The sequence below is a fragment of the Mus caroli genome, chromosome 4, assembly GCF_900094665.2.
Source record: "Mus caroli chromosome 4, CAROLI_EIJ_v1.1, whole genome shotgun sequence".
Lineage (NCBI taxonomy): Eukaryota > Metazoa > Chordata > Mammalia > Rodentia > Muridae > Mus > Mus caroli.
Genome location: NC_034573.1, coordinates 11,848,106 through 11,868,715, shown reverse-complemented (window position 1 = coordinate 11,868,715; position 20,610 = coordinate 11,848,106). Strand labels below are relative to the sequence as shown.

Here is a 20,610-nt window from a genome sequence, read left to right as displayed (position 1 = left end):
GCCGACTAGGCCATCTTTCGATACATATGCAGCTAGAGACAAGAGCTCCGGGGTACTGGTTAGTTCATCATGTTGTTCCAACTATAGGGTTGCAGAGGATCTTGTTTCTTAATGCAGCCAACTCTGCCTCTTTATTAGTGAGTTGAGGCCATTTTCATCTGTTATGCCAGGAAACATTTGTGGACCCCAAAAAGACCACCAAGGAGCTGAATCTGATGCAGTCACATTGGGGTCTCTTTATTCAAGCTTGAGGTTGGGCTCCCCACCAACCCTGACACAGCAAGAAGGTGGAACCCTGAGCCTAGTTTTAGGCAAGCATTTATAGAGGCAAAAAAAAAAGGGGGTATCTAGACTGGTACACATCTGATTGGGAGGGGTCATTATGGCCTTTAGCATATTGACTGGTGCTGGGAGCCAAAGCCTAAACTTTTTTTTTTTTTTTTTTTTTTTTTGGTTTTTTGAGACAGGGTTTCTCTGTGTAGCCCTGGATGTCCTGGCACTCTCTCTGTAGACCATGCTGGCCTTGAACTCAGAAATCCACCTGCCTCTGCCTCCCAAGTGCTGGGATTAAAGGCATGGGCCACCACCGCCGGCTTCCAAACTGTAAACTTAACATCTGCTTTCCTCCTGATTTTAGTTGTTAGGAAGTGAAGTGCCAGGGGTGGACTTATAATCTGGGGGCACAGATTTGTTGGGGAACAACCTGGAAACTGGTACTAGATGCAGGTTTTGTTGGGAATAACCTGTAAACTCGTGTTAGACAAGGTTCTTGTTGGAGGATAGCCTGGAAACTGGTGCTAGGTACCAGCCTGTTAGTTAACTTCAGATCATCCCTAGGTCAGGTTCTCTAAGATGGGAGTCTGAACCCAAAAGATTTGGCCTCTCATATCTACAGAGACTATTGAGAGATACTCACTAATTCCTGCACTTTTGTTGGTTGCCTTTCTGTGGCTTGGATTATTGTCTGTTCCTTATTTTCTCCCCTATTGATATCAGGGTTTTGAGAACAGACTGATATCAATGTACTTATCACTTGCTTCTTGAATTATGTTTTTATGTTCAAGCTCTGTATTCCCTAGGGGTGAAAAATGAAATATTTTTACTTAATTTGGGTGGGATTTTCTCTGTAATCCTCACTTTGCTCAAAGATACTGTGTTGGTATCTAATCAAGTTCACGTATTGTTTTTGAACACATAATTCAGTTAAAGATACTGCAGAATTTCTATTTTCTGCTCATTTATTCCAAATATAAACTCTATTCAGCTTAACTAGGCAATTTGCAACTGAATTATAATTGTTGTGAAAATACTTGCACTATGAAAAGACTGTCTTCTGTTATTGCTCTTTACTTTGTGTGAAAAATAAGGACATCATATTAAAGGGTACATTTATCTGAATGTTTAGAATAAATTATCACAAATATTTATCCTGGTGAGTAGCAGCACTAGGCCAGTATTATGTAAACTTTATATTCTTCATTAAAATTCATTATTTTTAAAGACAATTTCAGGCATATATGAACATTCACCATCCTGACTGTATCTGGTGATTCTTTACCTTATCATCCTCAAAAATGGTGTGATTTTTAAATAATGCTATACTAGTTTGTATACAAAGTTTGCTTACTTTTAACTTTCTCACTTAAACAGCTATGCAGTTATCATGTGGGAAGTGTTATCCAGAAAACAGCCTTTTGAAGGTACGTATACTTTTATTCCAGAAGACATCATGTGGGTGGTACACGTCTCAACTGTCTAAACCTAACCAGATTTTAAATATACCAGCCATTGTTTTTGTACACAAACTACACTGTACAAACATAGCAGTATATCAGTTATGCATCTATTGCATACTATAAAATATACTAGATTAAGGATCAGTTATGAAGAGTGTACTTGCTTAAAGATCAGAAAAATTTAAATTCTAGTTCTTATTCTAGCAATAACTAACTCTGTGGTCAAGCCACAAAATTTCATGACCTCATTTTTTTCCTTTGCAAAATGAGAACTTATTTTCTTCGAGACAGAGGCTCACTATGTAATTCTGGCTCTCCTGGTGGAACTATGTAGACTATAGACCAAGCTGGCCTAGAACTCACATATTTGCCTGCCCCTGCCTCCCAAATGCTAAGATTAAAGGCATGTGCCATCATACCTGTTTTTATTACTATTTTCAAAATCATGATATCTATAAAACTCTGTGTGAAAATTGAATTGTTACTCCTTCTATAAATACCAACAAACATTGAAAAATAACTTTTGCCATTCCCAGATAATATTGGGGCATTTTTTTTGAAGTTTATAATGTTGAACTTGTTATATCATGAATATCCTTAACATTTCAGTAGTTTAACAGACAGCATTTATCTCTCATTCACATTAACTGTTCCTTACTGTCCCTTGTTGCCTATGCTAGGCTCTGCTGAGCTCTGCCTGGTTTGGCTCTTCTCACAGAGCAAATCAAATGACTTGTCTAAATCTAGAACTCAGGAGGAGAGACTATAAATTCCTCCCAGGAGAGGTGCACCAGGCTGACAGTGGCTGGGACATAAGTCCTCTTACAGAAAAGGGTATTTTGAATTAACACTTTAAGATATCCTCATTTTGATTTGAATTGTGTTAGTAATGTCTTTCCAGTTAATGAAATACATTTGTTTTGACAGAGGTCACCAATCCTTTGCAGATCATGTACAGTGTGTCCCAGGGACATCGACCTGACACCAGTGAGGAGAATTTGCCATTTGATATACCTCATCGAGGTCTCATGATCTCTCTAATACAGAGTGGATGGGCGCAAAACCCAGATGAAAGACCATCCTTTTTGAGTAAGTGAACAGTTTTAATCTGGACCTTTGAATTATAGAAATTATGAGTATACATTAAATAACGTATTCCTTGAAAATTCATGCCTATCTTGAAACTATTCTATACATTAATTTGCTCTTGTTGTTTGTTACATTTACATATAGGCAATGGCTACTAGAAAAAGGTTGAGAATTCCTAACAGAAGATCAAAGTTGTTTGGTAGTAGTAACATTCCGTTCCCTTAGTGAACACCTTCCTTGTGCGCCCTCCTCACTGGGATGAGCAGAGAGAGCTAAGAATAAATGTGGCATCTTCTCAATTTAACCTTTTTCTGGAGAAAGCATGGAGGGAATGAATAAATAACTAAGACAACTTGTCAAGTCAGTCTGGTACTAAAACAAATGCCCTCACCCACGAGAAGAATGGCAACGGGTTTTTAGGAGCTTGTATTTGGATTCTTGTTTGAAGCTTGAAACAGAGCCAGTCATTCTCGGACTAAGTAGTCCAGCAAAGAAAACATCCAAAGTAAAGAGTCTGAGATGATAGGAAGAAAATGTTTTGTGTTTTCAAAGAAAAAAGAGGAAGCCCCTGTATTTAGTGCATAGTGAACCAAGAAGGTGGTGAAGGTGCCTTAGAGAGTAAGGGAATGGCTGCCAGCCCCTCTCAGACCTATACTCATGTGTAATGGAAAGCCATTCACTCCTGTCTCCTCCGGAAGCAATGTGATCTAATTTAAGTTTAGGTCAAAATCCCTCTTGACTGCCAGATGGGGAAGTGACTGTGTGAGAACAGAGAAAACAGTTCGGAAACTCCCTCAGTAATTGTCCAATTCAAGTGACAATTCTAGACACAGAAAAGTTATCCAAAGTTAAGGCACATTTCAGAGGAAGAGGAAGATCAGAACTCTCAATATAAGCAGGGGAAACTCTTAAGACCTTGGTTAGGCAGAGTTCTTAGATTCGAATCCATAGGACCTAAAAAAAAAAATGGTTTTTTCAATAAATGATCTTGGAGATTGAACGTTTATAAATTAGAACTTTGTACTTGAATAAAATACCAGCTGGAGAGCTGGCTTACAGGAGAAAGTGCTTGTCATACAAGCCTGAGAACAGGAGCTTCGATTCTCAACACCCATAAAATGCTCTACAGGTATGCCGCAGCCTGCCGGTAATCCCAGCACTGGGGAGGTGGAGACTGGGGCTCCAGAACAAGCTGACTAGCGAGACTAGTGAGCTCTGGCTTCAATGAGAGACCTGGCATCACAGCCTCAGTGTAGAAAGCAGAAGAGGAGCAGTCCTTTGCAGATGCACATACATGCAAACATGCATATAATATGTTCACCTCACCCACACTCTTACAAAAATACATTAACTACAAAAACATGAAAAGGCAAGCCACGGATGGTTGGAATATATTTTCATATCCTATATTAAAAGGACTTATGTCTGGAAATAAAAAAGCATTCTGACTAATCCAATAATAAGACAAATAGCACAGTTTTTAAATTGAAGATTAGGATTCTACCAAAGAAAATATACAGTTGACTAAAAAGCATATAAAGGTGTTGTTCATATCACTAGAAAATACAAACGGAGAGATCCCAATCCAAACCCATTAAAAAGGCTATGGTTAAAAAAGACAGATAATAAGATCATGGCCTTGATCTGAGGTAATGAAATCCCTCACACACTGCTGATTGTGTACAGACATGATTCATAAAACCAACAGTAGAAGGAATTATAATTACTGTTACTACTATAATAACATGTAAATGTTTTTATCTAAGGAAGAATCTAGGACTCATGATATAAAATCAGGTGGTGCTAATGCAAGTAATTTAGACTAGATAACCCTAGATAGAGAACTTAGCCCTTCAGCAAATACTAAATATCCATATTAGACCTCCGAGACATTTCTTAGAAATTGTATAGAGGAACAAGAGAATAGATTTCGAAGAAAGTCTCTTTGTCTAAGAAGGAATGCTGTAAGGAGGGAGTGGTCAGTCAGTCGTGTCTACTCTGATTATAAGACATGTAAGCAAGCCTTTAGCTGAGAGTGGTTGTGAGAGGCTGTAGTAGGAGAATATATTGAACGCAGGAGTTTCAAGCCAACCCATGCACATACATGTGTGAGTGTGTGTGCGCGCATGTATGTATATGTGAGTGCATGTGTGACTGACTGCCTGTGTGTGCTCATGTGTGTGCCCGTGTGTGTGGAGGGGGTGTGTATAAGCATATTATGTTAGTTATCAGTGGGCAGCTTTCAAAATGTGGTTTTTGCACAGGGCTGGGATCAAGCTAAAGCAGGCAGTCTTCACAGCAAGTGCTTTTACCCACTGAGCCATCATCCTGAGCCACCCTGGCAGAATGCTTCCCTCACGCTAGATGCGAGCCCTTTAGCAGATACTCACCTTGAGATACTCCGTTCTCCTCCTACTCCTAGCCTGTGGCTTCACTTCTCTTTTTTTTTCTTAAGGACATCTCTCTAGAGCATAGTTCTCAGCTTTACTAATGCTGAGACCCTTCATATCAGTTCCTCCTGTTGTGGTAATCCCAAACCATAAAGTTATTTTTGTTGGTACGACATAGCCGTAATTTTGCTGCTGATATAAATCATAATGTAAATATTTATTATGTAGAATATCTGATGTGCAGCCCCTGAAAAGGGTCATTCAATCCCCAACAGGGTCACGACCCACATTTTGAAACCACTGCTCTAGGGTCCATTTTTTAAAATTGTTTTTGGAAGTCTAGTTGTTGGGTTTCTAGAAATCTTATTTTTGATCTCACCTCTAAGGATTTATATTTAAGTGAATGATCTATTTTGATTTAATTTTTATGTATGGTATACAATAAGGGTATAAATGACCTGTTTTAATATGGGTATTCAAGTGTCTTAGTAAAAGTTTACTTTAAAAGGCTGTCCTTCCCTTGCCTTGTGGAATTTAAGGTCCTATGTTGAAAATCAGCATCCCAGAATTGTGACAGTTCATTTAAAGGCTGCTAATTTGGTTCTGTTGATCCTCATGTCTGTTTATGACAGCAATAAAATTCCTTAAGATAATTGGATATCATAGTTTTATTGAAAGATTGACGTGGAAGATAAATGTTAAGATAAATGTTAACGTTTTGGTTTAATTAGAAGTGATCCAAACTTAAAATTGTTGGGTTTTTGTTTTTCGGTTTTGTTTTTTCCTTATTTAGAATGCTTAATAGAACTTGAACCAGTTCTGAGAACATTTGAAGACATAACTTTCCTTGAGGCTGTTATTCAGCTAAAGAAAGCAAAGGTAAATTCCCCTTTGAAATGTTATAACTTAGAGCTTTACAAAACTGTGTGTCACTCATGAAGTGTTAATTACGTTTCCCAGAAACAGGCTGGAGGTGGAGGTGGGAGAATTTACAAGGGTCCTGATTATTGCCTTTTCCTTGTCACTGATGGGCATTTCCATTTCATTCAAATGGGCTATCTTCAGATTCAACAATCAGAATCCTCAGCATATCAGAGGTGAATCTGTGCTGAGGCTCCTGTGCACCGCAAACACCCTGTGTCTCTCACAGCGTGCTTATGATAAGTGTTGGTCTGTATTTACTTCTGCTAAGTGTTAACACCTGCAGAGGCTAGTGCTTGCTCCTCTTTAAAGTACTTGGGGTTTTGGATTTGGTTTGGTTTTTGGGTTTTTTGTTTGTTTGTTTGTTTTTTGAGATTTATCACCAAGTAAAATAATTGCATTTATGTTATATTTGAGCCCCCAAAGTATACTTTTATTCCTTGATTTTTATTTTGTTTTCTCAAAATACGTTGCATAAATTAAACTGTCAGAAAAGTTAATGTAAATGACCTGGGAAAGTTATGTGATCAGTGTAGCTCTTGTGGATCAGAACGACTGAGGATTTATAAAGTATCTGTAGTTCCTTAGAGCAAAGTGAGCATAGGCTAGCACTCGCCGGGCTTCATTAAATTGTGCTGTGTATGTGAAAATCAGATTGCCAGCTAGCCCAACTCTTGGGCAATGAACTAGCCCAATCTATTGTTTCTTTACTGATTGACAGTTTGCTTTCCCCTCCTACTTTATGTTATGCTGGACCTACTAGCATAACCTTTCATTTACAGATTAGTATGTAAAAGAAACAACCACTCATAATCAAATTAAAGACTTACCATAGCAGTATTAATATCCAAGTTTTCAGTTCAATTCCATTGATTGATGAACATGTCTTTTTGGTGTCAATAACATGGAGAATATCCAAGTTTTAGAGGATCTAAATATGAACTATGAATGCTTTTCCTAATTTCTCCAACTCCCCAATTTCTGGATAGGGTACAGCCCTTTTCAGAGATACCAGTGTCAATATAGACTGCTAAGTATGTTTCCTTTTGTCTTTTCTTTTCTTTTCCTATTTTCTCCTTACAAGTTTCTCCTTTTTCTCATCTTTCCCTAAGCAAAACTAGATGAGTAGGGACCTGGTGGTACCGTCCTGTAATCCCATCTACTTGTGTAGGCTAAGAGGAGGATTGCAGACTCAAGGTGTGCCTGGGCTACAATGTGAGCTCAAGGCCAGCATGGGTAAGTTAGCTAGAGCTGTCTCAAAATTAAAAATACAAAAAGGGAGGGGACCTAGGGATAGAGTTCAGTGGTAGATCATTAAACAAAAAAGAAACAGAGAGAGACAGGAAATACAAAGGCCTGTTGTCTAGGCTATGAGGAGAGAGAGAACTGTCCCACAACCCTTTTCCTTCTCTGTCCCCAAACAGTTCAAACACTCACGTTCTATATATAAGCTTGATGTTTAAAAGTTGTATCTTCTTAAGGAAAGTATACATCTCAGATAACTTAGTAACCACACAGTGGATTCATCATTGTTTTTATGTCACAGTGTTATTTTTACACAAAGTTACAGTTAGGGGGTGAGGTGAAATGCTGGTTCTTTAGAAGAGATGACTCTGCGGTATAGAATACAGTAGAATAGAAAGTTCAAAGCCCAGCATGGTGGTGTGCTTCTAGTGCTAGCTGCTCTACAGGTGGAGGCTGTAGAACTGAATTTGAAGCCAGGCCAGCCTGAGAAGCAGGAGCAACATAATGAGACACACACACACACACACACACACACACACACACACACACACACACACTTAATATTTCTCTATCTAGAATGTTGTTTTACTTGCATTTCCTGTATTTTTTAATTCTTTTAAAATTCTAGTTCTTACTATTTGGATTTTTCTAAATAAGTGTTTCCTATATGTTAAAAAAATAAAAAATAAACCAAAACAACTTTTTTTTAATAATTTCTTGTATTTTCTTCTTTAAGAATGATTTGCTAGTACATAATCAATTTGAGTTACCATACTTCATTAGTTTTTTTTAATAGGTATTACTAATAAAGAGCTGTATTAGAAATATTTCAGTAAAAAAGTCAGGAAAACTTTACGTAACAGACATAGCCAAAAATTAATTGAAAGATGCATGTAAAATTTTATGTGGTGTGGTGGTGCATGCCTTTAACCCCAGCACTCAGATGGCAGAGGCAGGTGGGTCTCTGTAAGTTCAATAGAAAGATCTAGGTCCTCAAAGGTCACATAGTCTCAATCCATGCAGGAACACTGGCTGAGCTCCAGCCAGTAATAACTAGAGTAATAACTAGATCCACTGTATATACAGCTGGCTCTTAGTCTTCTCCTCCCAGTGGAGCAGGACATTGTAGTGGGATGTGGAGAGCAGAACCCACTAGTTTCTAAAGTTCTGAAGAACAATTAATACCATGCTGGTATAGAGAGGGAAAGTAGACTTTAGACTTGGCTATGTGTGGTATTTTTCGCCTGTAATCACAGGATCCCAGAAGCAGGGGCATGTAGATTGCTCTGAGTTTGAGGCCACCTTGGTCTACATAGTAAAAACTCTATGCCAGCCTGACCCTAACTACACAGTAAGATTCTGTGTGAAATGGAGTTGAGGCAGAGGGTAGACTTCTAGATTGGTTTTTAAATGACTTAGTAGAGATGACAGCCTGTCTTAAGTCTAGTTCATGGAGCCAAAAGTAAATCGCTTTAGTATAAAGTTAACTGTATTTAAGGAAACAAACCACCTGTTTAGAAGCTCCCTTTTATTGAATACCTGCAAGTAATCTTAGTGCCGTCTTGCATGTATTACTTCTAATTCTCCGTATATTAACCCTACTAAATGAGTATCCTTATCTCTAGTGTATAAATAGGAAAATTAATATTAAGTTTCATCCCTTGGCCCATGCACATGTAAGCAACACTAAGTAAACTCAGTAGAATAATAGATAGATAGATAGATAATAGTTATTATATAGATACAGTTTTTTTTTAATTTTTAAGACATGAAAGTAGGACAGAAGACAAGATGAGTAGAGTTTCAAAGGGAGTATGAGGGACATAAGAGAAGGAAATGGAGTGATAATGTGACCAATATATATTATATATATATATATATATATATATATGTGTGTGTGTGTGTGTGTGTGTGTATATATGTGTGTGTATATATATATGTGTGTATGTATATATATATATATATATATATATATATATGTGTGTGTGTGTGTGTGTAGGGGCCAGTTATTTACATATCTTGGGCTCTATGCTTGACCGTCACGCATGCACATCACACTGTACCATGGTAACACACTACCACACCTTTACATTGGCCCAACCTTGATTTCTTTTCAATACAATGAAAATAGTCATAGAAGTGTAGTCCTTGAAATACAGTTTTGCATAATAACAGTTATGGATAAATAGAGCATACAGCAAAATTAAATACCCGGCTTGAACCAAATGCTTTATTATTTCAATTTTTAAATAGTCCTGTTTGTAAGCATTAAAGATGAAGCTGCAATTCTCTTGAGATAATATTTACTAAATCAAACAATATGGGCCAAGATGCAAAATCTATTCTCTAAGCATTTCTTGTTCTGTACTGTCTCTATCTAATTAAGTTATATATTCGCAATGATGTAAATTTTGTTTCCATTGATTTTTCTGTAAACACAAAACATGTATGTTCTTTCCAGATACAGAGTGCGTCAAGTACTATTCACTTATGTGATAAGAAAATGGATTTATCGGTGAACATACCTGCAAACCATCCCCCACAGGAGGTACAAATATACTTCTGTCATACTAAGCTTGAATGTGAGAACAGTGTTTAAAAACATCTTTTAGTCAGACCCCTTTTATAGAGCTGGAAAACTAAAGTCCAGGAAGCGTTTATAATTAGCTAAGTAGTCATGGCACTCTCTAGCCTGAAATCTCACTCCACTCTCTTTGGATGATGCTCTAGGGTGGTGGATAGGTAAATCATAGGTGATCATCTCACCACTGTTTTATAGCACCCTTCCACCTCTTACAGTAAGTAATAAGTTTCTGTTGCTCTCCAAGAGCTATATCTTTAATTGGTCATTTTTATGAATCATTTTAAGATTATATATCTACTTTACAGGTTCATAAAAGTAACAGTACATTCAAAAGAGCATTAAAGCACACCACGTAGGTTTTTTTACATTTGTTTACCCAGCATGTGTACATGTGGATGTATGTATGCATGTGTGTTAAAGGATAACTTGCAGGAATCCATTCTCTCCTTTACTATGTGGTTCTCAAGGATCACATTCAGGTTATCCACTTGGCTACCCACTGAAACACCACACTGACCCACAATATGTAGTTTCAAAATCACTTTTATATAAAGTATCTAATTTGATCCTTGTAACAAGCTAATTTTTTATTGGATATTTTCTTTATTTACATTTCAAATGTTTTCCCCTTTCCAGGTCTTCCCTTAGGAAACCCCCTATACCATCCCCCCTCCCCCTGCCTCTATGAGGATAATCTAATTTTTGATGAAACATTAAAGCCAGAGAGTTTCAATGAACTTTTGAAAAGCAGTAAGCAATTCAGTGACAGAGCTAAGTGTGAAGATCTCCATAGTTTCTCCAAGCATTTTTCTATGCCTTCAGGTTAAAAGAGCCTGATAACCAGCGTCTACTCTAAATCAGTAAATAACCACATGTTTCTTGTTCATCATTTTAGCCACTGAACAAGTCCTCTAAATCATAATGGGTGTATAGTTATTTCCAGTACATAGCTATTACCCCATCCCTTCCATTTGAGTTGATAAAGACATTAAATTTAGAGATTGAGGAGATAACTCAGTGGTAAGGCACTCACCTAGCATGTCTGGGGCCCTAGGTTCAACCCCTAGTAGAGAAAAGAGTGAAAAAGAAATTACATTTATTTGTGATGGTTTTATACCTTACTTCTTTATAATTTATAGTAGTTCTAGGTTTCCTTTATTAATAACCAAGAATCTAGAAACTATAGCCATGTAATTTTAAAGACAACGCCTTTTCTACAAAACTTTATGCATACAGCTCCCCTCAACCTGTTGGTCCTCTGTTTACTTTAGGAATCATGTGGATCCTCTCTGCTCTCTAGAACCACTGGTTCTCCTGGACCCTCCAGATCCCTATCAGCTCCTCAAGACAAGGGATTTTTATCTGGTATGCCAATTTTCCAGTCAGCATGGTTACATAACTTTTTTACTTTCTTTCAAATTATACCCTTGGCAGACAGATGCTGTGTGTGGAACACATTTCTGATTTGCATTCATGATCCTTTTTTTTAAAGTAACAAGGCTACATATGTAAAGGTAGCAGTAGCATGATGAACAAATATGTTTATATTAAAGGCACTCTGTGGTCATGATGGAAAGGGTATGTTTCTTAATCTCACAAGAAAGAGAAATGTTTCAAAGTTACCATATATATTATATATATATATAATATATATTATATATATATCACATCACTACAGGAAACAAGACACATTCTTAAGAAAGTATTTTTTTTAATAGCTGTGTGAGGGAGCTAGTCATAGTCCTTGTTGACAGATTATGAACTCTGGATCACATAGCAAGTAGCTAGCAGATCCAAGACTTGAGTAATGCCAGGCTCTTTGATGAATACTTTACTCTACTTTGGCGAATGTCACTCTATTATGTCATCATGAAGACCATATTTCTGGCTGAAAACTGACCTCTACTTATGACAGATAGGCATTCCGTTAAAAGAACAATATGGAGTCCAGAAGCAAGGAAACGGGTGACATGAGTAATTTAGTTTGTCTTGTAGATAGAGTGAAATGAAGAGATAAAAGATTATGAAGGATTACAGTGTAATCGGCAAGAATTCCTAGGGACTGGAGAGAGCTCAGTGGAAAGGGTACTTACTGTTGTTCCAGAGCAATCATGCTTGATTCCCACACAGTGTCTCAGAACTGCCACAACTGCAGCTCCAAAAGATCTCCCACCCTATTCTGGCCTCCATAGACACCAAGCATGCTCAGTGCATAGACATAAATGCAGAATAAAACACTTATACATACATATATTTTTAATTAAAAAAATTAATCAATTTTAAAAAAAATACTACATTCGGCTAATCTATTTTAGGCTTCTAAATTCAGGAGGGAGTAGCTTTTAAAGAAGACTATCGGATACAAATTTTTGCTTTAGGAAGGTTCATCATGACTGAAATTAGATAAAAATAAATCTATTGTTTGGGGAGGGGGATGGGTAGGGCTAGGCCATCACAGTGCACATGTACAGATCAGAAGTCATCTTTGAGAGTCACTTATCTCCTTCCACTGTGGAGTCTGGGAATCAGATTTAAGTGAAGCAAGTGCCTTCACCCACTGAGCCACCATGATGGCCCTGCAGAAGCCATTTGAAGCCAAGAGGAGACTTGGAGTCAGGGCAGTTAAAAGGGAAAACAGGGAAGGTGGTGTGAGAAATTAGGGCGACTCCCTGACACCTTCTGACTGCTCACCTGAGCTGAGGGAGGAGGCCATAAAGCTGAGTGCTATGTTGTTAAGCTGTGAGCACTCACAGTTGTTAGAACTAAGAACTGAGTACTACATTGTTAAGCTGTGAGCACTCACAGCTGTTAGAACATAGGACTGAGTACTGCATTGTTAAGCTGTGAGCACTCACAGCTGTTAGAACTAAGGACNAGGACTGAGTACTGCATTGTTAAGCTGTGAGCACTCACAGCTGTTAGAACTAAGGACTGACGTGGGGCTAGGGTTAAGACAGATGGTGATTACGATTTACATCTTTTTTTATGTTATGTTTGATTGAGTCGTCATCAGTGCCGGTTGGGGAGGTGATGTGCAGTGAGCCTGAGAATGTTGAAGGGACTGGGTGTTCAATGGTGACAGAAAAATAATTACATAAACTTGAAGTAGGATAAACAGTTGGAGCACTGAAATTGTTTTCTAGAGGAGAAAGTGGAAAACACATGTCAAGTACAGATTTATTACACTTAAAAGTCTGTGTATTTGACAGATATACATACGACATATTTAAAGTGGAGAAGGAGGAATTCACAGGGAAGAAGTATGAGACTGTGAGAAGATGGGAAACTTTATGATTTATAAGCATAGACCAGGCAAGCACTGATAGTAAGAAAAAAAAAAACAATTCAGTATAAATTTTTATTACTCTAAAAAGTATTTGCAGGGCTGGCAAGATCACTGTGTGGAAAAGTACTTCCCACCATGCCAGCAACCTGAATTTGATCATCTGAACTCACAGGGTAGAGAGAGAGATGACTTCTACATGTTGACCTCTGACCTTCACGCACACACACACACACACACACACTCTAAAATACATTTCAAGTATTTTCACAATTGAATTTCTGAAGTACCTTCAATAACAGTGCAGAACCAAAGCCGTTAGAGCCTGCCTTCTGTGTGACCCACCCACTGGTATTTTATCTGATGAAAACTCTACCTGTAATGAACTGTTCTGTAGGAGCTCCTCAAGACTGCTCTTCGTTGAAGGCACACCACTGTCCTGGAAACCACAGCTGGGATGGCATCATTTCTGTACCACAAGGGGCAGCCTTCTGTGATCACAGGGCCACCTCGTGTTCCTTGGCTGTAATAAGTCCACTCTTGGTTGAGAAAGGTTCAGGTGAGTATATGCTGTGAGTTACACTGCAAATGTTGGTGTTTACCCTACAAGTACACAATGCATAGATTCACCATATAGTACGTTTTCTTAGTTTTCATTCCATACTCCAGTAAGTATTTGTTTAAGTAGGAAAGCATTTCCAGACTCGGTGCTGACCAAATGCATTCCAGGAATCTCTGACCCAGAAGGAAGTGGGAAGCAGCAGCATTACTTTCAGTGTTAGTAAAGGCGAAACTATTTTCGTTTATCAGATAGGCAGGTATCCTTTATATCTGAAACAAAACAAAAATTAAAGTCATTTTGCCCTACAACATAGCATATAAAAATATAATACTCTTTCTGGAAGGTGAATGGGGAGCTAAATCTCAAGTCTCTTGATAGTTCCTGGATAATAGAAGCACTTTCAAATAATACTCGTCACACCGGCAGTCATACGGGAATGAGTGTTCTGCTTACTCACATTCACACAGAATTACACTCATTGTCTATATGTATCCTCAGCTTGGTAATTCTCATGCATTGCTTTGCTGCAGAGCGCCCACAAGCTGGTATAGCCCAACAGTGGATCCAGAGTAAGAGGGAAGCCATTGTGAGCCAGATGACTGAAGCCTGCCTTAACCAATCCCTGGACGCCCTTCTGTCTCGTGACCTGATCATGAAGGAGGACTATGAACTCATTAGCACCAAACCTACAAGGACCTCAAAAGTCAGACAGCTGCTAGATACGTCTGACATCCAAGGAGAAGAATTTGCCAAAGTTATAGTACAGAAGTTGAAAGATAACAAGCAGCTGGGACTGCAGCCTTACCCAGAAGTACCTGTGCTTTCCAGAGCACCGCCTTCAAATTTTCCTCAGAATAAAAGCTTATAAGGGGGCCTTCTTTGGGAGGAAAGTCAGTTTACAAATGGTTATTTATATTTCTGTTACCTGTATAATATTTGTATAGAAAACATGAGAGTATTAGACGCTTCACTGAAGGTTTTTGGAAGAGTCTCTTCCCATGACGTTGCAGTATTTTTTTAAATTAATATAAGTAAAAAGTTTGCTTTATGCTGTGTTTTTATGTCAGTTTCACTACTTGAACTTTTTATGTGATAATTACATTTTTCTAGTATGTAACAGTGCCTTAAAGTGGCCTTTGTTTCTGACGGAAGACATTTTCACACTCACCTTCTCTGTGGATTCTTCATTATTCGTCTAAAGTGCAGTTTGACTTTATACAGCAGTGATTCAGACTCCCCATTCGCCAATCCTAAGTCCAGATCTCCAAAGAGTTACTCGGTTTTAAAATTGACTTACAAGTTCTTTAGCATGTGGTTCCAAGGAATATAGAGTATATAAAGAAGGGGGATGGGGGAGAGAAAATTAACACTGGCCAGCCGTGGACCTCTGCTTAACTGTTGCCTCCTGTTTGTCTCCAGAGCGAGCAGCCCATTGTGTATCCTGCTGTAGCCTGCTTCCGGCTCCTGTTTTAAGCATATGCTGGTTGGGTAGAGGCCCACCTTTACTTAGCTGTTTTCTTTGTAACACACCATGGTTTTTGAACTGAAGGGTACGGCAGGTACGCTCCTCCACACAGCTAACTCACTCCGTTCAGTCACCGCATGTCGGCCACGCCTCTCCGTGTATGATTTCCCAAGCTTGCTCCTACCAACTTCATGAGAAACAATAAAAAGGCAATACAGTGTGCATTCTTTTTATCTTCTGATAATTAGCTTATGTCAGTAAAGGGAACCAATACAAAGTGATACCTTTTTCTGAAAACTGTTTTAACAGTTAGAAGAAAGTGAGAAACAGAATGAATTTGAAAACTCAAACTTGCAAGACACACCAGACTCATAACCTAAAACAGTATGAATTAGGACTTAGATCATATGCAGACAATGAAATATTCCTTAATTTGAAATAATAATTTAAACACCAGGGCTGGAGAGATGCCCGAGCACAGTATTTAAGAGCTGGCTGCTCGGAGAGAGGACCAGGGTCTGTTCCTAGCACCCACATGATACCTCACAACCATCAATAACTCCAGTTCCAGGGAATCTAAATCTCTTCTGGTCTCTAAGGCCACAAGGCAGGTGTACAGTGCACTTACATGCAGGCAAAACAATCATTCATTCATATATATATATATATATATATATCATTCATTCATATATATATATATAGGAAGATGTTTAAAGAATTTAAATGCAATTTTAAAATGACATTAACTTGATGTGACTGTTATGGGACTTTCAGAAACAGAAATTTAAAAAGAAAAAATCAATTAAACTCATTAGTTGTGATTAAATTCTTTTAAAAGTATGAAATAAAAATTCAGGTGTAGTGGCACACCTGTTATCCCAGAACTTTGGAAATGGAAGCATCCAGATCAAGAGTTCAGAGTCATCCTTAGCTACTTAACAAGCTCAAAGCAAGCCTGGGCTATCTGAGACCCTGTCTCCAATGGACAAACAATAAAAAGATTTAACTTGGGAATTAAAAAAAAGAAGAAGGGTTTTTTTAATTTCTCTCTTTTAGTTCTGTCTGTCTCTGTCTCTCTCTCCTTCCTTCTCCCCCTCACTCCCTCCTCTCTTTCTTATACTAATGGTGTATGGTATATGTAGATTGATAAAATGAAGTTTTCCCTGTTCTTCGCTTTTGCTGCAAAGTCTACAATTCATAGTGTGTGACCCACTGTCTGTGGTTACATGCTTACAACCCACCTGTTGTTCTCCTGTGACTTACTGTAAGGAATACCTATGTATAGTCACCCATCGTCACAGCCCCACAACTTTCTACATGAATAGAGCACACTGAACAATAAGAGGATGGTATCACCGGGCAGTCGTGGCACACGCTTTTAATCCTAATATTAGGAAGGTAGAGGCAGGCAGATCTCTTGAGTTTAAGATCAACCTGGTCTACAGAGTGATTTCCAGGACATCCAGGAAAACTCTGTCTTAGAACATGGTGCCCCCCCCCCCCAAAAAAAAACCAAATCCCTATGGTGTTAACAATTAAGATGAATCTTCAATAAGCTGTCCTCCTTTAGTGGTATTACTGGTCTCAGCAGACAATTTTCACTGTGACCTATACTGAATGTTTGCATGTCCTTATTTTGAGGGAAGTGACACCCTGTGCTAAGTATGACCAGTCAGCACACAACAAAGCCTGGCATAGAGTGGGCACTTTCTAAATAACTCTAGTGAAGAGTGAAATGAAAACTGCAGAACAGAGTAAGATGCTCGCTTTAAGTCCTGCTTCCCAAGATGTATGCAAATACAGACAGTAATAAGTAGAATTATTTTTAAGTAGAACAGAGATTCAGAACATTGTATCATTTGAGCTACATAATAATAGTTTTTGTTTTGTTTTGAACCTTCTCATTAAGGAAAGGAGAAAGGCTTAATTTTGTGCCAATTGCATGTGTTCTTAATTTTGAACACTTACTGGAAGCCTCTATTGACCACACTATGCCATGGTTGAGCTAGGTTCCCCTGTAATCCCTACTGAGCTCCCTCCAGATAGTCAGAGGGTAAAAAGAGGAAGTTCAAAGTGCTAAAACCGGTAACTTCAAACCCTCACAGTTAAAGAAGATGTGCTGAATGGTTTGGTGGCCACCAAGGTGTGGATGTGGTTTTATATTGGAGAGATTATAGACAAATGTAGTATCATTGGCTATAATGTTTAAAGACAAATTAACATCTGGTTTTATTTGAGTTCTTACTTGAATGTTCTTAAATTACATGTAATGAGACAGCTATCTGAATTAAGTAAAACAAACTAAACAGTACAACCCAAGACAAAACCCAGCCTTAAACAAGTCACTTTTACCATGCTCTCTAAGGCTTTGGAAACATTTTAAAACAGGGGTTAAAGAAATATGTAGGAGCTAGACTATATGAAAAGGGAGGATACAGAGCTTCATTCCCTAAACTGGGTATATCCATTTTAATTAGTAACACATCAACTGTAGGTACCTGAGCTGGGCCCCACAAGTAGCTCTATCAACAATGAGTCAAGGAGTGCAGAATGCTCATGGGTCCTGCCTCTCCCTGTCCACTACTGGCCATCAATAAATTCTAGGAAGTGGCTGTTTTCCACCAGTTGAGCATACTTGGCTGTGATGGACAGCTCCAAACCCACAGTCACACAAATGGCTCTGGTTAATATTGGTGAGACATTAAATAAAATAAACAGACGTAAACATGAGAAAGAGTTCTGTGAAGATGAGGGAAGGTGAATAGAGGTAGTAGAAAGGTGAAAAGATCAATAGGCAAGGAAGGTCAGTGTGCATATATGAAATTGTTAGAAATAAAAGTTATCTTTATAAGCTCAGACTAATAAACATATGAATATTCTTTAGAAAGCTTAAATTATTAGGGAACATATCTAGGAATCAAATGTCTTGGGTCCAAGACTAAGAACATTTTAAATTTCAGTGAATTTGAGCAAATTCTCTTGCATGGGTCCATATCAACTTACTTAGTTGTCTTACCAGTACCTCTATGAACTGTGGCCAGACCTCGTGGGGATGCTATCTGTAAAAGGTCTCATTTTCACATCACCCTAGTTAGTCCCTCCCTCATTCAGTCCTCAACCATTTAATCTGCCATCTTTCTGAGCCACTCCCCTGAAACTGCTCTTGCTCTCAATGACTAACACATCTTCTTTGTTCCTAAAGCTAGGAAGCTTTCCAAACCAGCTCTCATGTGATGTGGCTGAACACTCCCTCCTTTAGCTAGTGGTTTCACAGGGATGGAGGGCACCACCACCCTCTGCACTTTCCTGCTACAGTGTAGTCCTTCCTCCCCTGGTCAAGGGCTTTAGGTATTCTTCCTAGTTCAAGTTCAGTATGGAACTTCCTGTTTTTGGTGTTCTACACTATTTCCCTGACCAATCTCATCCCCCTTAAAGGTCCTAATAACTAACTACCCAGACACCCATGGCTCCCAAAGTCAGCCTTTTATCTTGAACTCCAGATTCACTTCCCTCTAGACCTGCCCATGTGACTGCTCCACAAGAAACTCCACATTCTAAAGCTGACCTTGATGTCCCTCGCTATCACATACATCCAAAACAGCTTGCTTCTCCTGTTTAACTTCCCAGTTAATCGTATCATCACTTACAGACAAGTTTGACTCTTCTGACCCTCTGCTTTTGCTTTAGACTACTTTAAAACCCCCATCATTCATATCCATAAATTCCCCGGTGCTGTGCCTTCTATCTCCAAAGCACATCTTCATTCTGCAACCCTTTCGCCCCCGCTGCACTTCTCTATCACTTTACCAACTACCTGGCATTTCAAAAGTAAATCCATCCAAGGAATCTATCTGCTAGAGTAATACAGTTTAGTGGCTTCTCATTGTCTGTGAAATCTGAGTGTGCTGATCTCTTCAAGCTCAGGCCAAATCACATCCTTCCTTGTTCCTCTGAGGCTTGCTGACAGCATCTCTCTTCCTTTCATAAATGGATCCTTATGGTCATCTTTTCCTGGCTTCTTGCTCTTTGGTTCTCAACTCAGTCCTGTGTCCTCTGAAAGGAGGTCCCTGGGCAACAGCTGAGTATTTTCCAGTTACTCTTTCACATCACTCTATGTGTTCCTTCAGTACTATACCTCCAAGTATAAATATTTGGTTTTATCATTTATTGTCTATTAGCCTTATTCTCATTAAATACATTCCATAAAGGTAGATGTGAACCATATCTATCTTAGTCTATGTATTTTTATAATGTAATATTTCCTGGTAGTTCAAAAAAATAGGCATGTTTCCCTAATACAATTTAGACACTAGATCCAGGGACAACATTGATGTCTATCTCTCCCTTTGTTGCCACTCTGTCATGGTCTTTCCCCCAGAACACAAAGACCAAAGACCTCCAAATTCTGGCTTCTGCTTTCCTGGTCTTCTTCTCACTTCTGCAAATGCTTCTATTTTATCTGCTTCACTCAGGTTATCTGCTGTCCTCTGGACCTCAGATTTCTGGGAGTTCTACTACCTTAATGTTCTCTTTCTCTTTCAAGTTGAATCTGAAAGATCTCACCTTCTAAGACTACCATTGAACCAGCCTTGCTGGCCTGTCAGTCTCTATGGATGGAGTTTACTCAGAAATGAAAGCATCTCAGCCTAACCCTGGGGCCCTGTAAAGGCCTCCATATGTTTTACAAACGTGATTCAAGTGAAGAATCTTGAGACAGAGAGCTGATTCTGGACCTCAGGAATAGATAGTAAATGGAATCACAAATGACTATAGCAGGACGGAGAGGGAGATGGTATTACAGAGGAGAGGAACATGTATCAGAGATACTTGGAGATGTTACACTGCTAACATTTAAGATGCAAGAAGGAGCCAAGAGTCAAGGAATGCAGCTCTAGAGGTTGAAAGAGAGAAATTGATTTCCCTTCAAACGTGGGGAAAGGAGCCAGTGAGGCAAACACCTTAACATTAATTAGCCCAGAGAAATGAATGTGGTACTTTCTACCTCCAAAAGGAGACAAGTTACGTATTAAGTTACTGACTTCGCAGTACCAATAAAACCTAATAAATCTGCCCAGTTACAATTTGGACTCTTTACCTTACTGTTGCTGTCTATTGATCTATAACCATAAGTCCTTTAGAACAAGTAGTTCTCACTTACAGTAACATTTTAAAAGCTGGCAGAGGTACTGGAGAGGCCACTCAGCAGTTAGGAAAGCTTCTTGCTCTTGCAAAGCAATGGAGTTTGGTTTTCAGCACCTCATTGAGAGACTCACAACTGCCTGTAACTGGAGCTCCAGGAAAGCTGTCACTCTTTTTTGTCCTCTGTGGGTACCTA

At 38.7% G+C, this 20,610-nt stretch overlaps 1 protein-coding gene across 3 annotated transcripts in view; it reads left to right on the top strand.

Moving 5' to 3' along the window:
- Ripk2 (receptor interacting serine/threonine kinase 2) overlaps positions 1 to 15,573 on the top strand; it is a 37,706-nt gene extending 22,133 nt beyond the window's left edge. For 2 of the 3 annotated variants that reach the window (XM_029476818.1, XM_029476819.1), the window contains 7 exons: positions 1,651 to 1,700; positions 2,664 to 2,825; positions 6,009 to 6,094; positions 9,843 to 9,929; positions 11,237 to 11,330; positions 13,646 to 13,807; positions 14,341 to 15,573. In XM_029476818.1, coding sequence (XP_029332678.1) covers positions 1,651 to 1,700; positions 2,664 to 2,825; positions 6,009 to 6,094; positions 9,843 to 9,929; positions 11,237 to 11,330; positions 13,646 to 13,807; positions 14,341 to 14,678 — 979 coding nt within the window. In that variant the 3' untranslated portion in view covers positions 14,679 to 15,573. The remainder of the gene's footprint in view (positions 1 to 1,650; positions 1,701 to 2,663; positions 2,826 to 6,008; positions 6,095 to 9,842; positions 9,930 to 11,236; positions 11,331 to 13,645; positions 13,808 to 14,340) is intronic. The other variant, XM_021160356.1, reaches the window with a different exon arrangement.
- Positions 15,574 to 20,610: the final 5,037 nt, after the last annotated feature.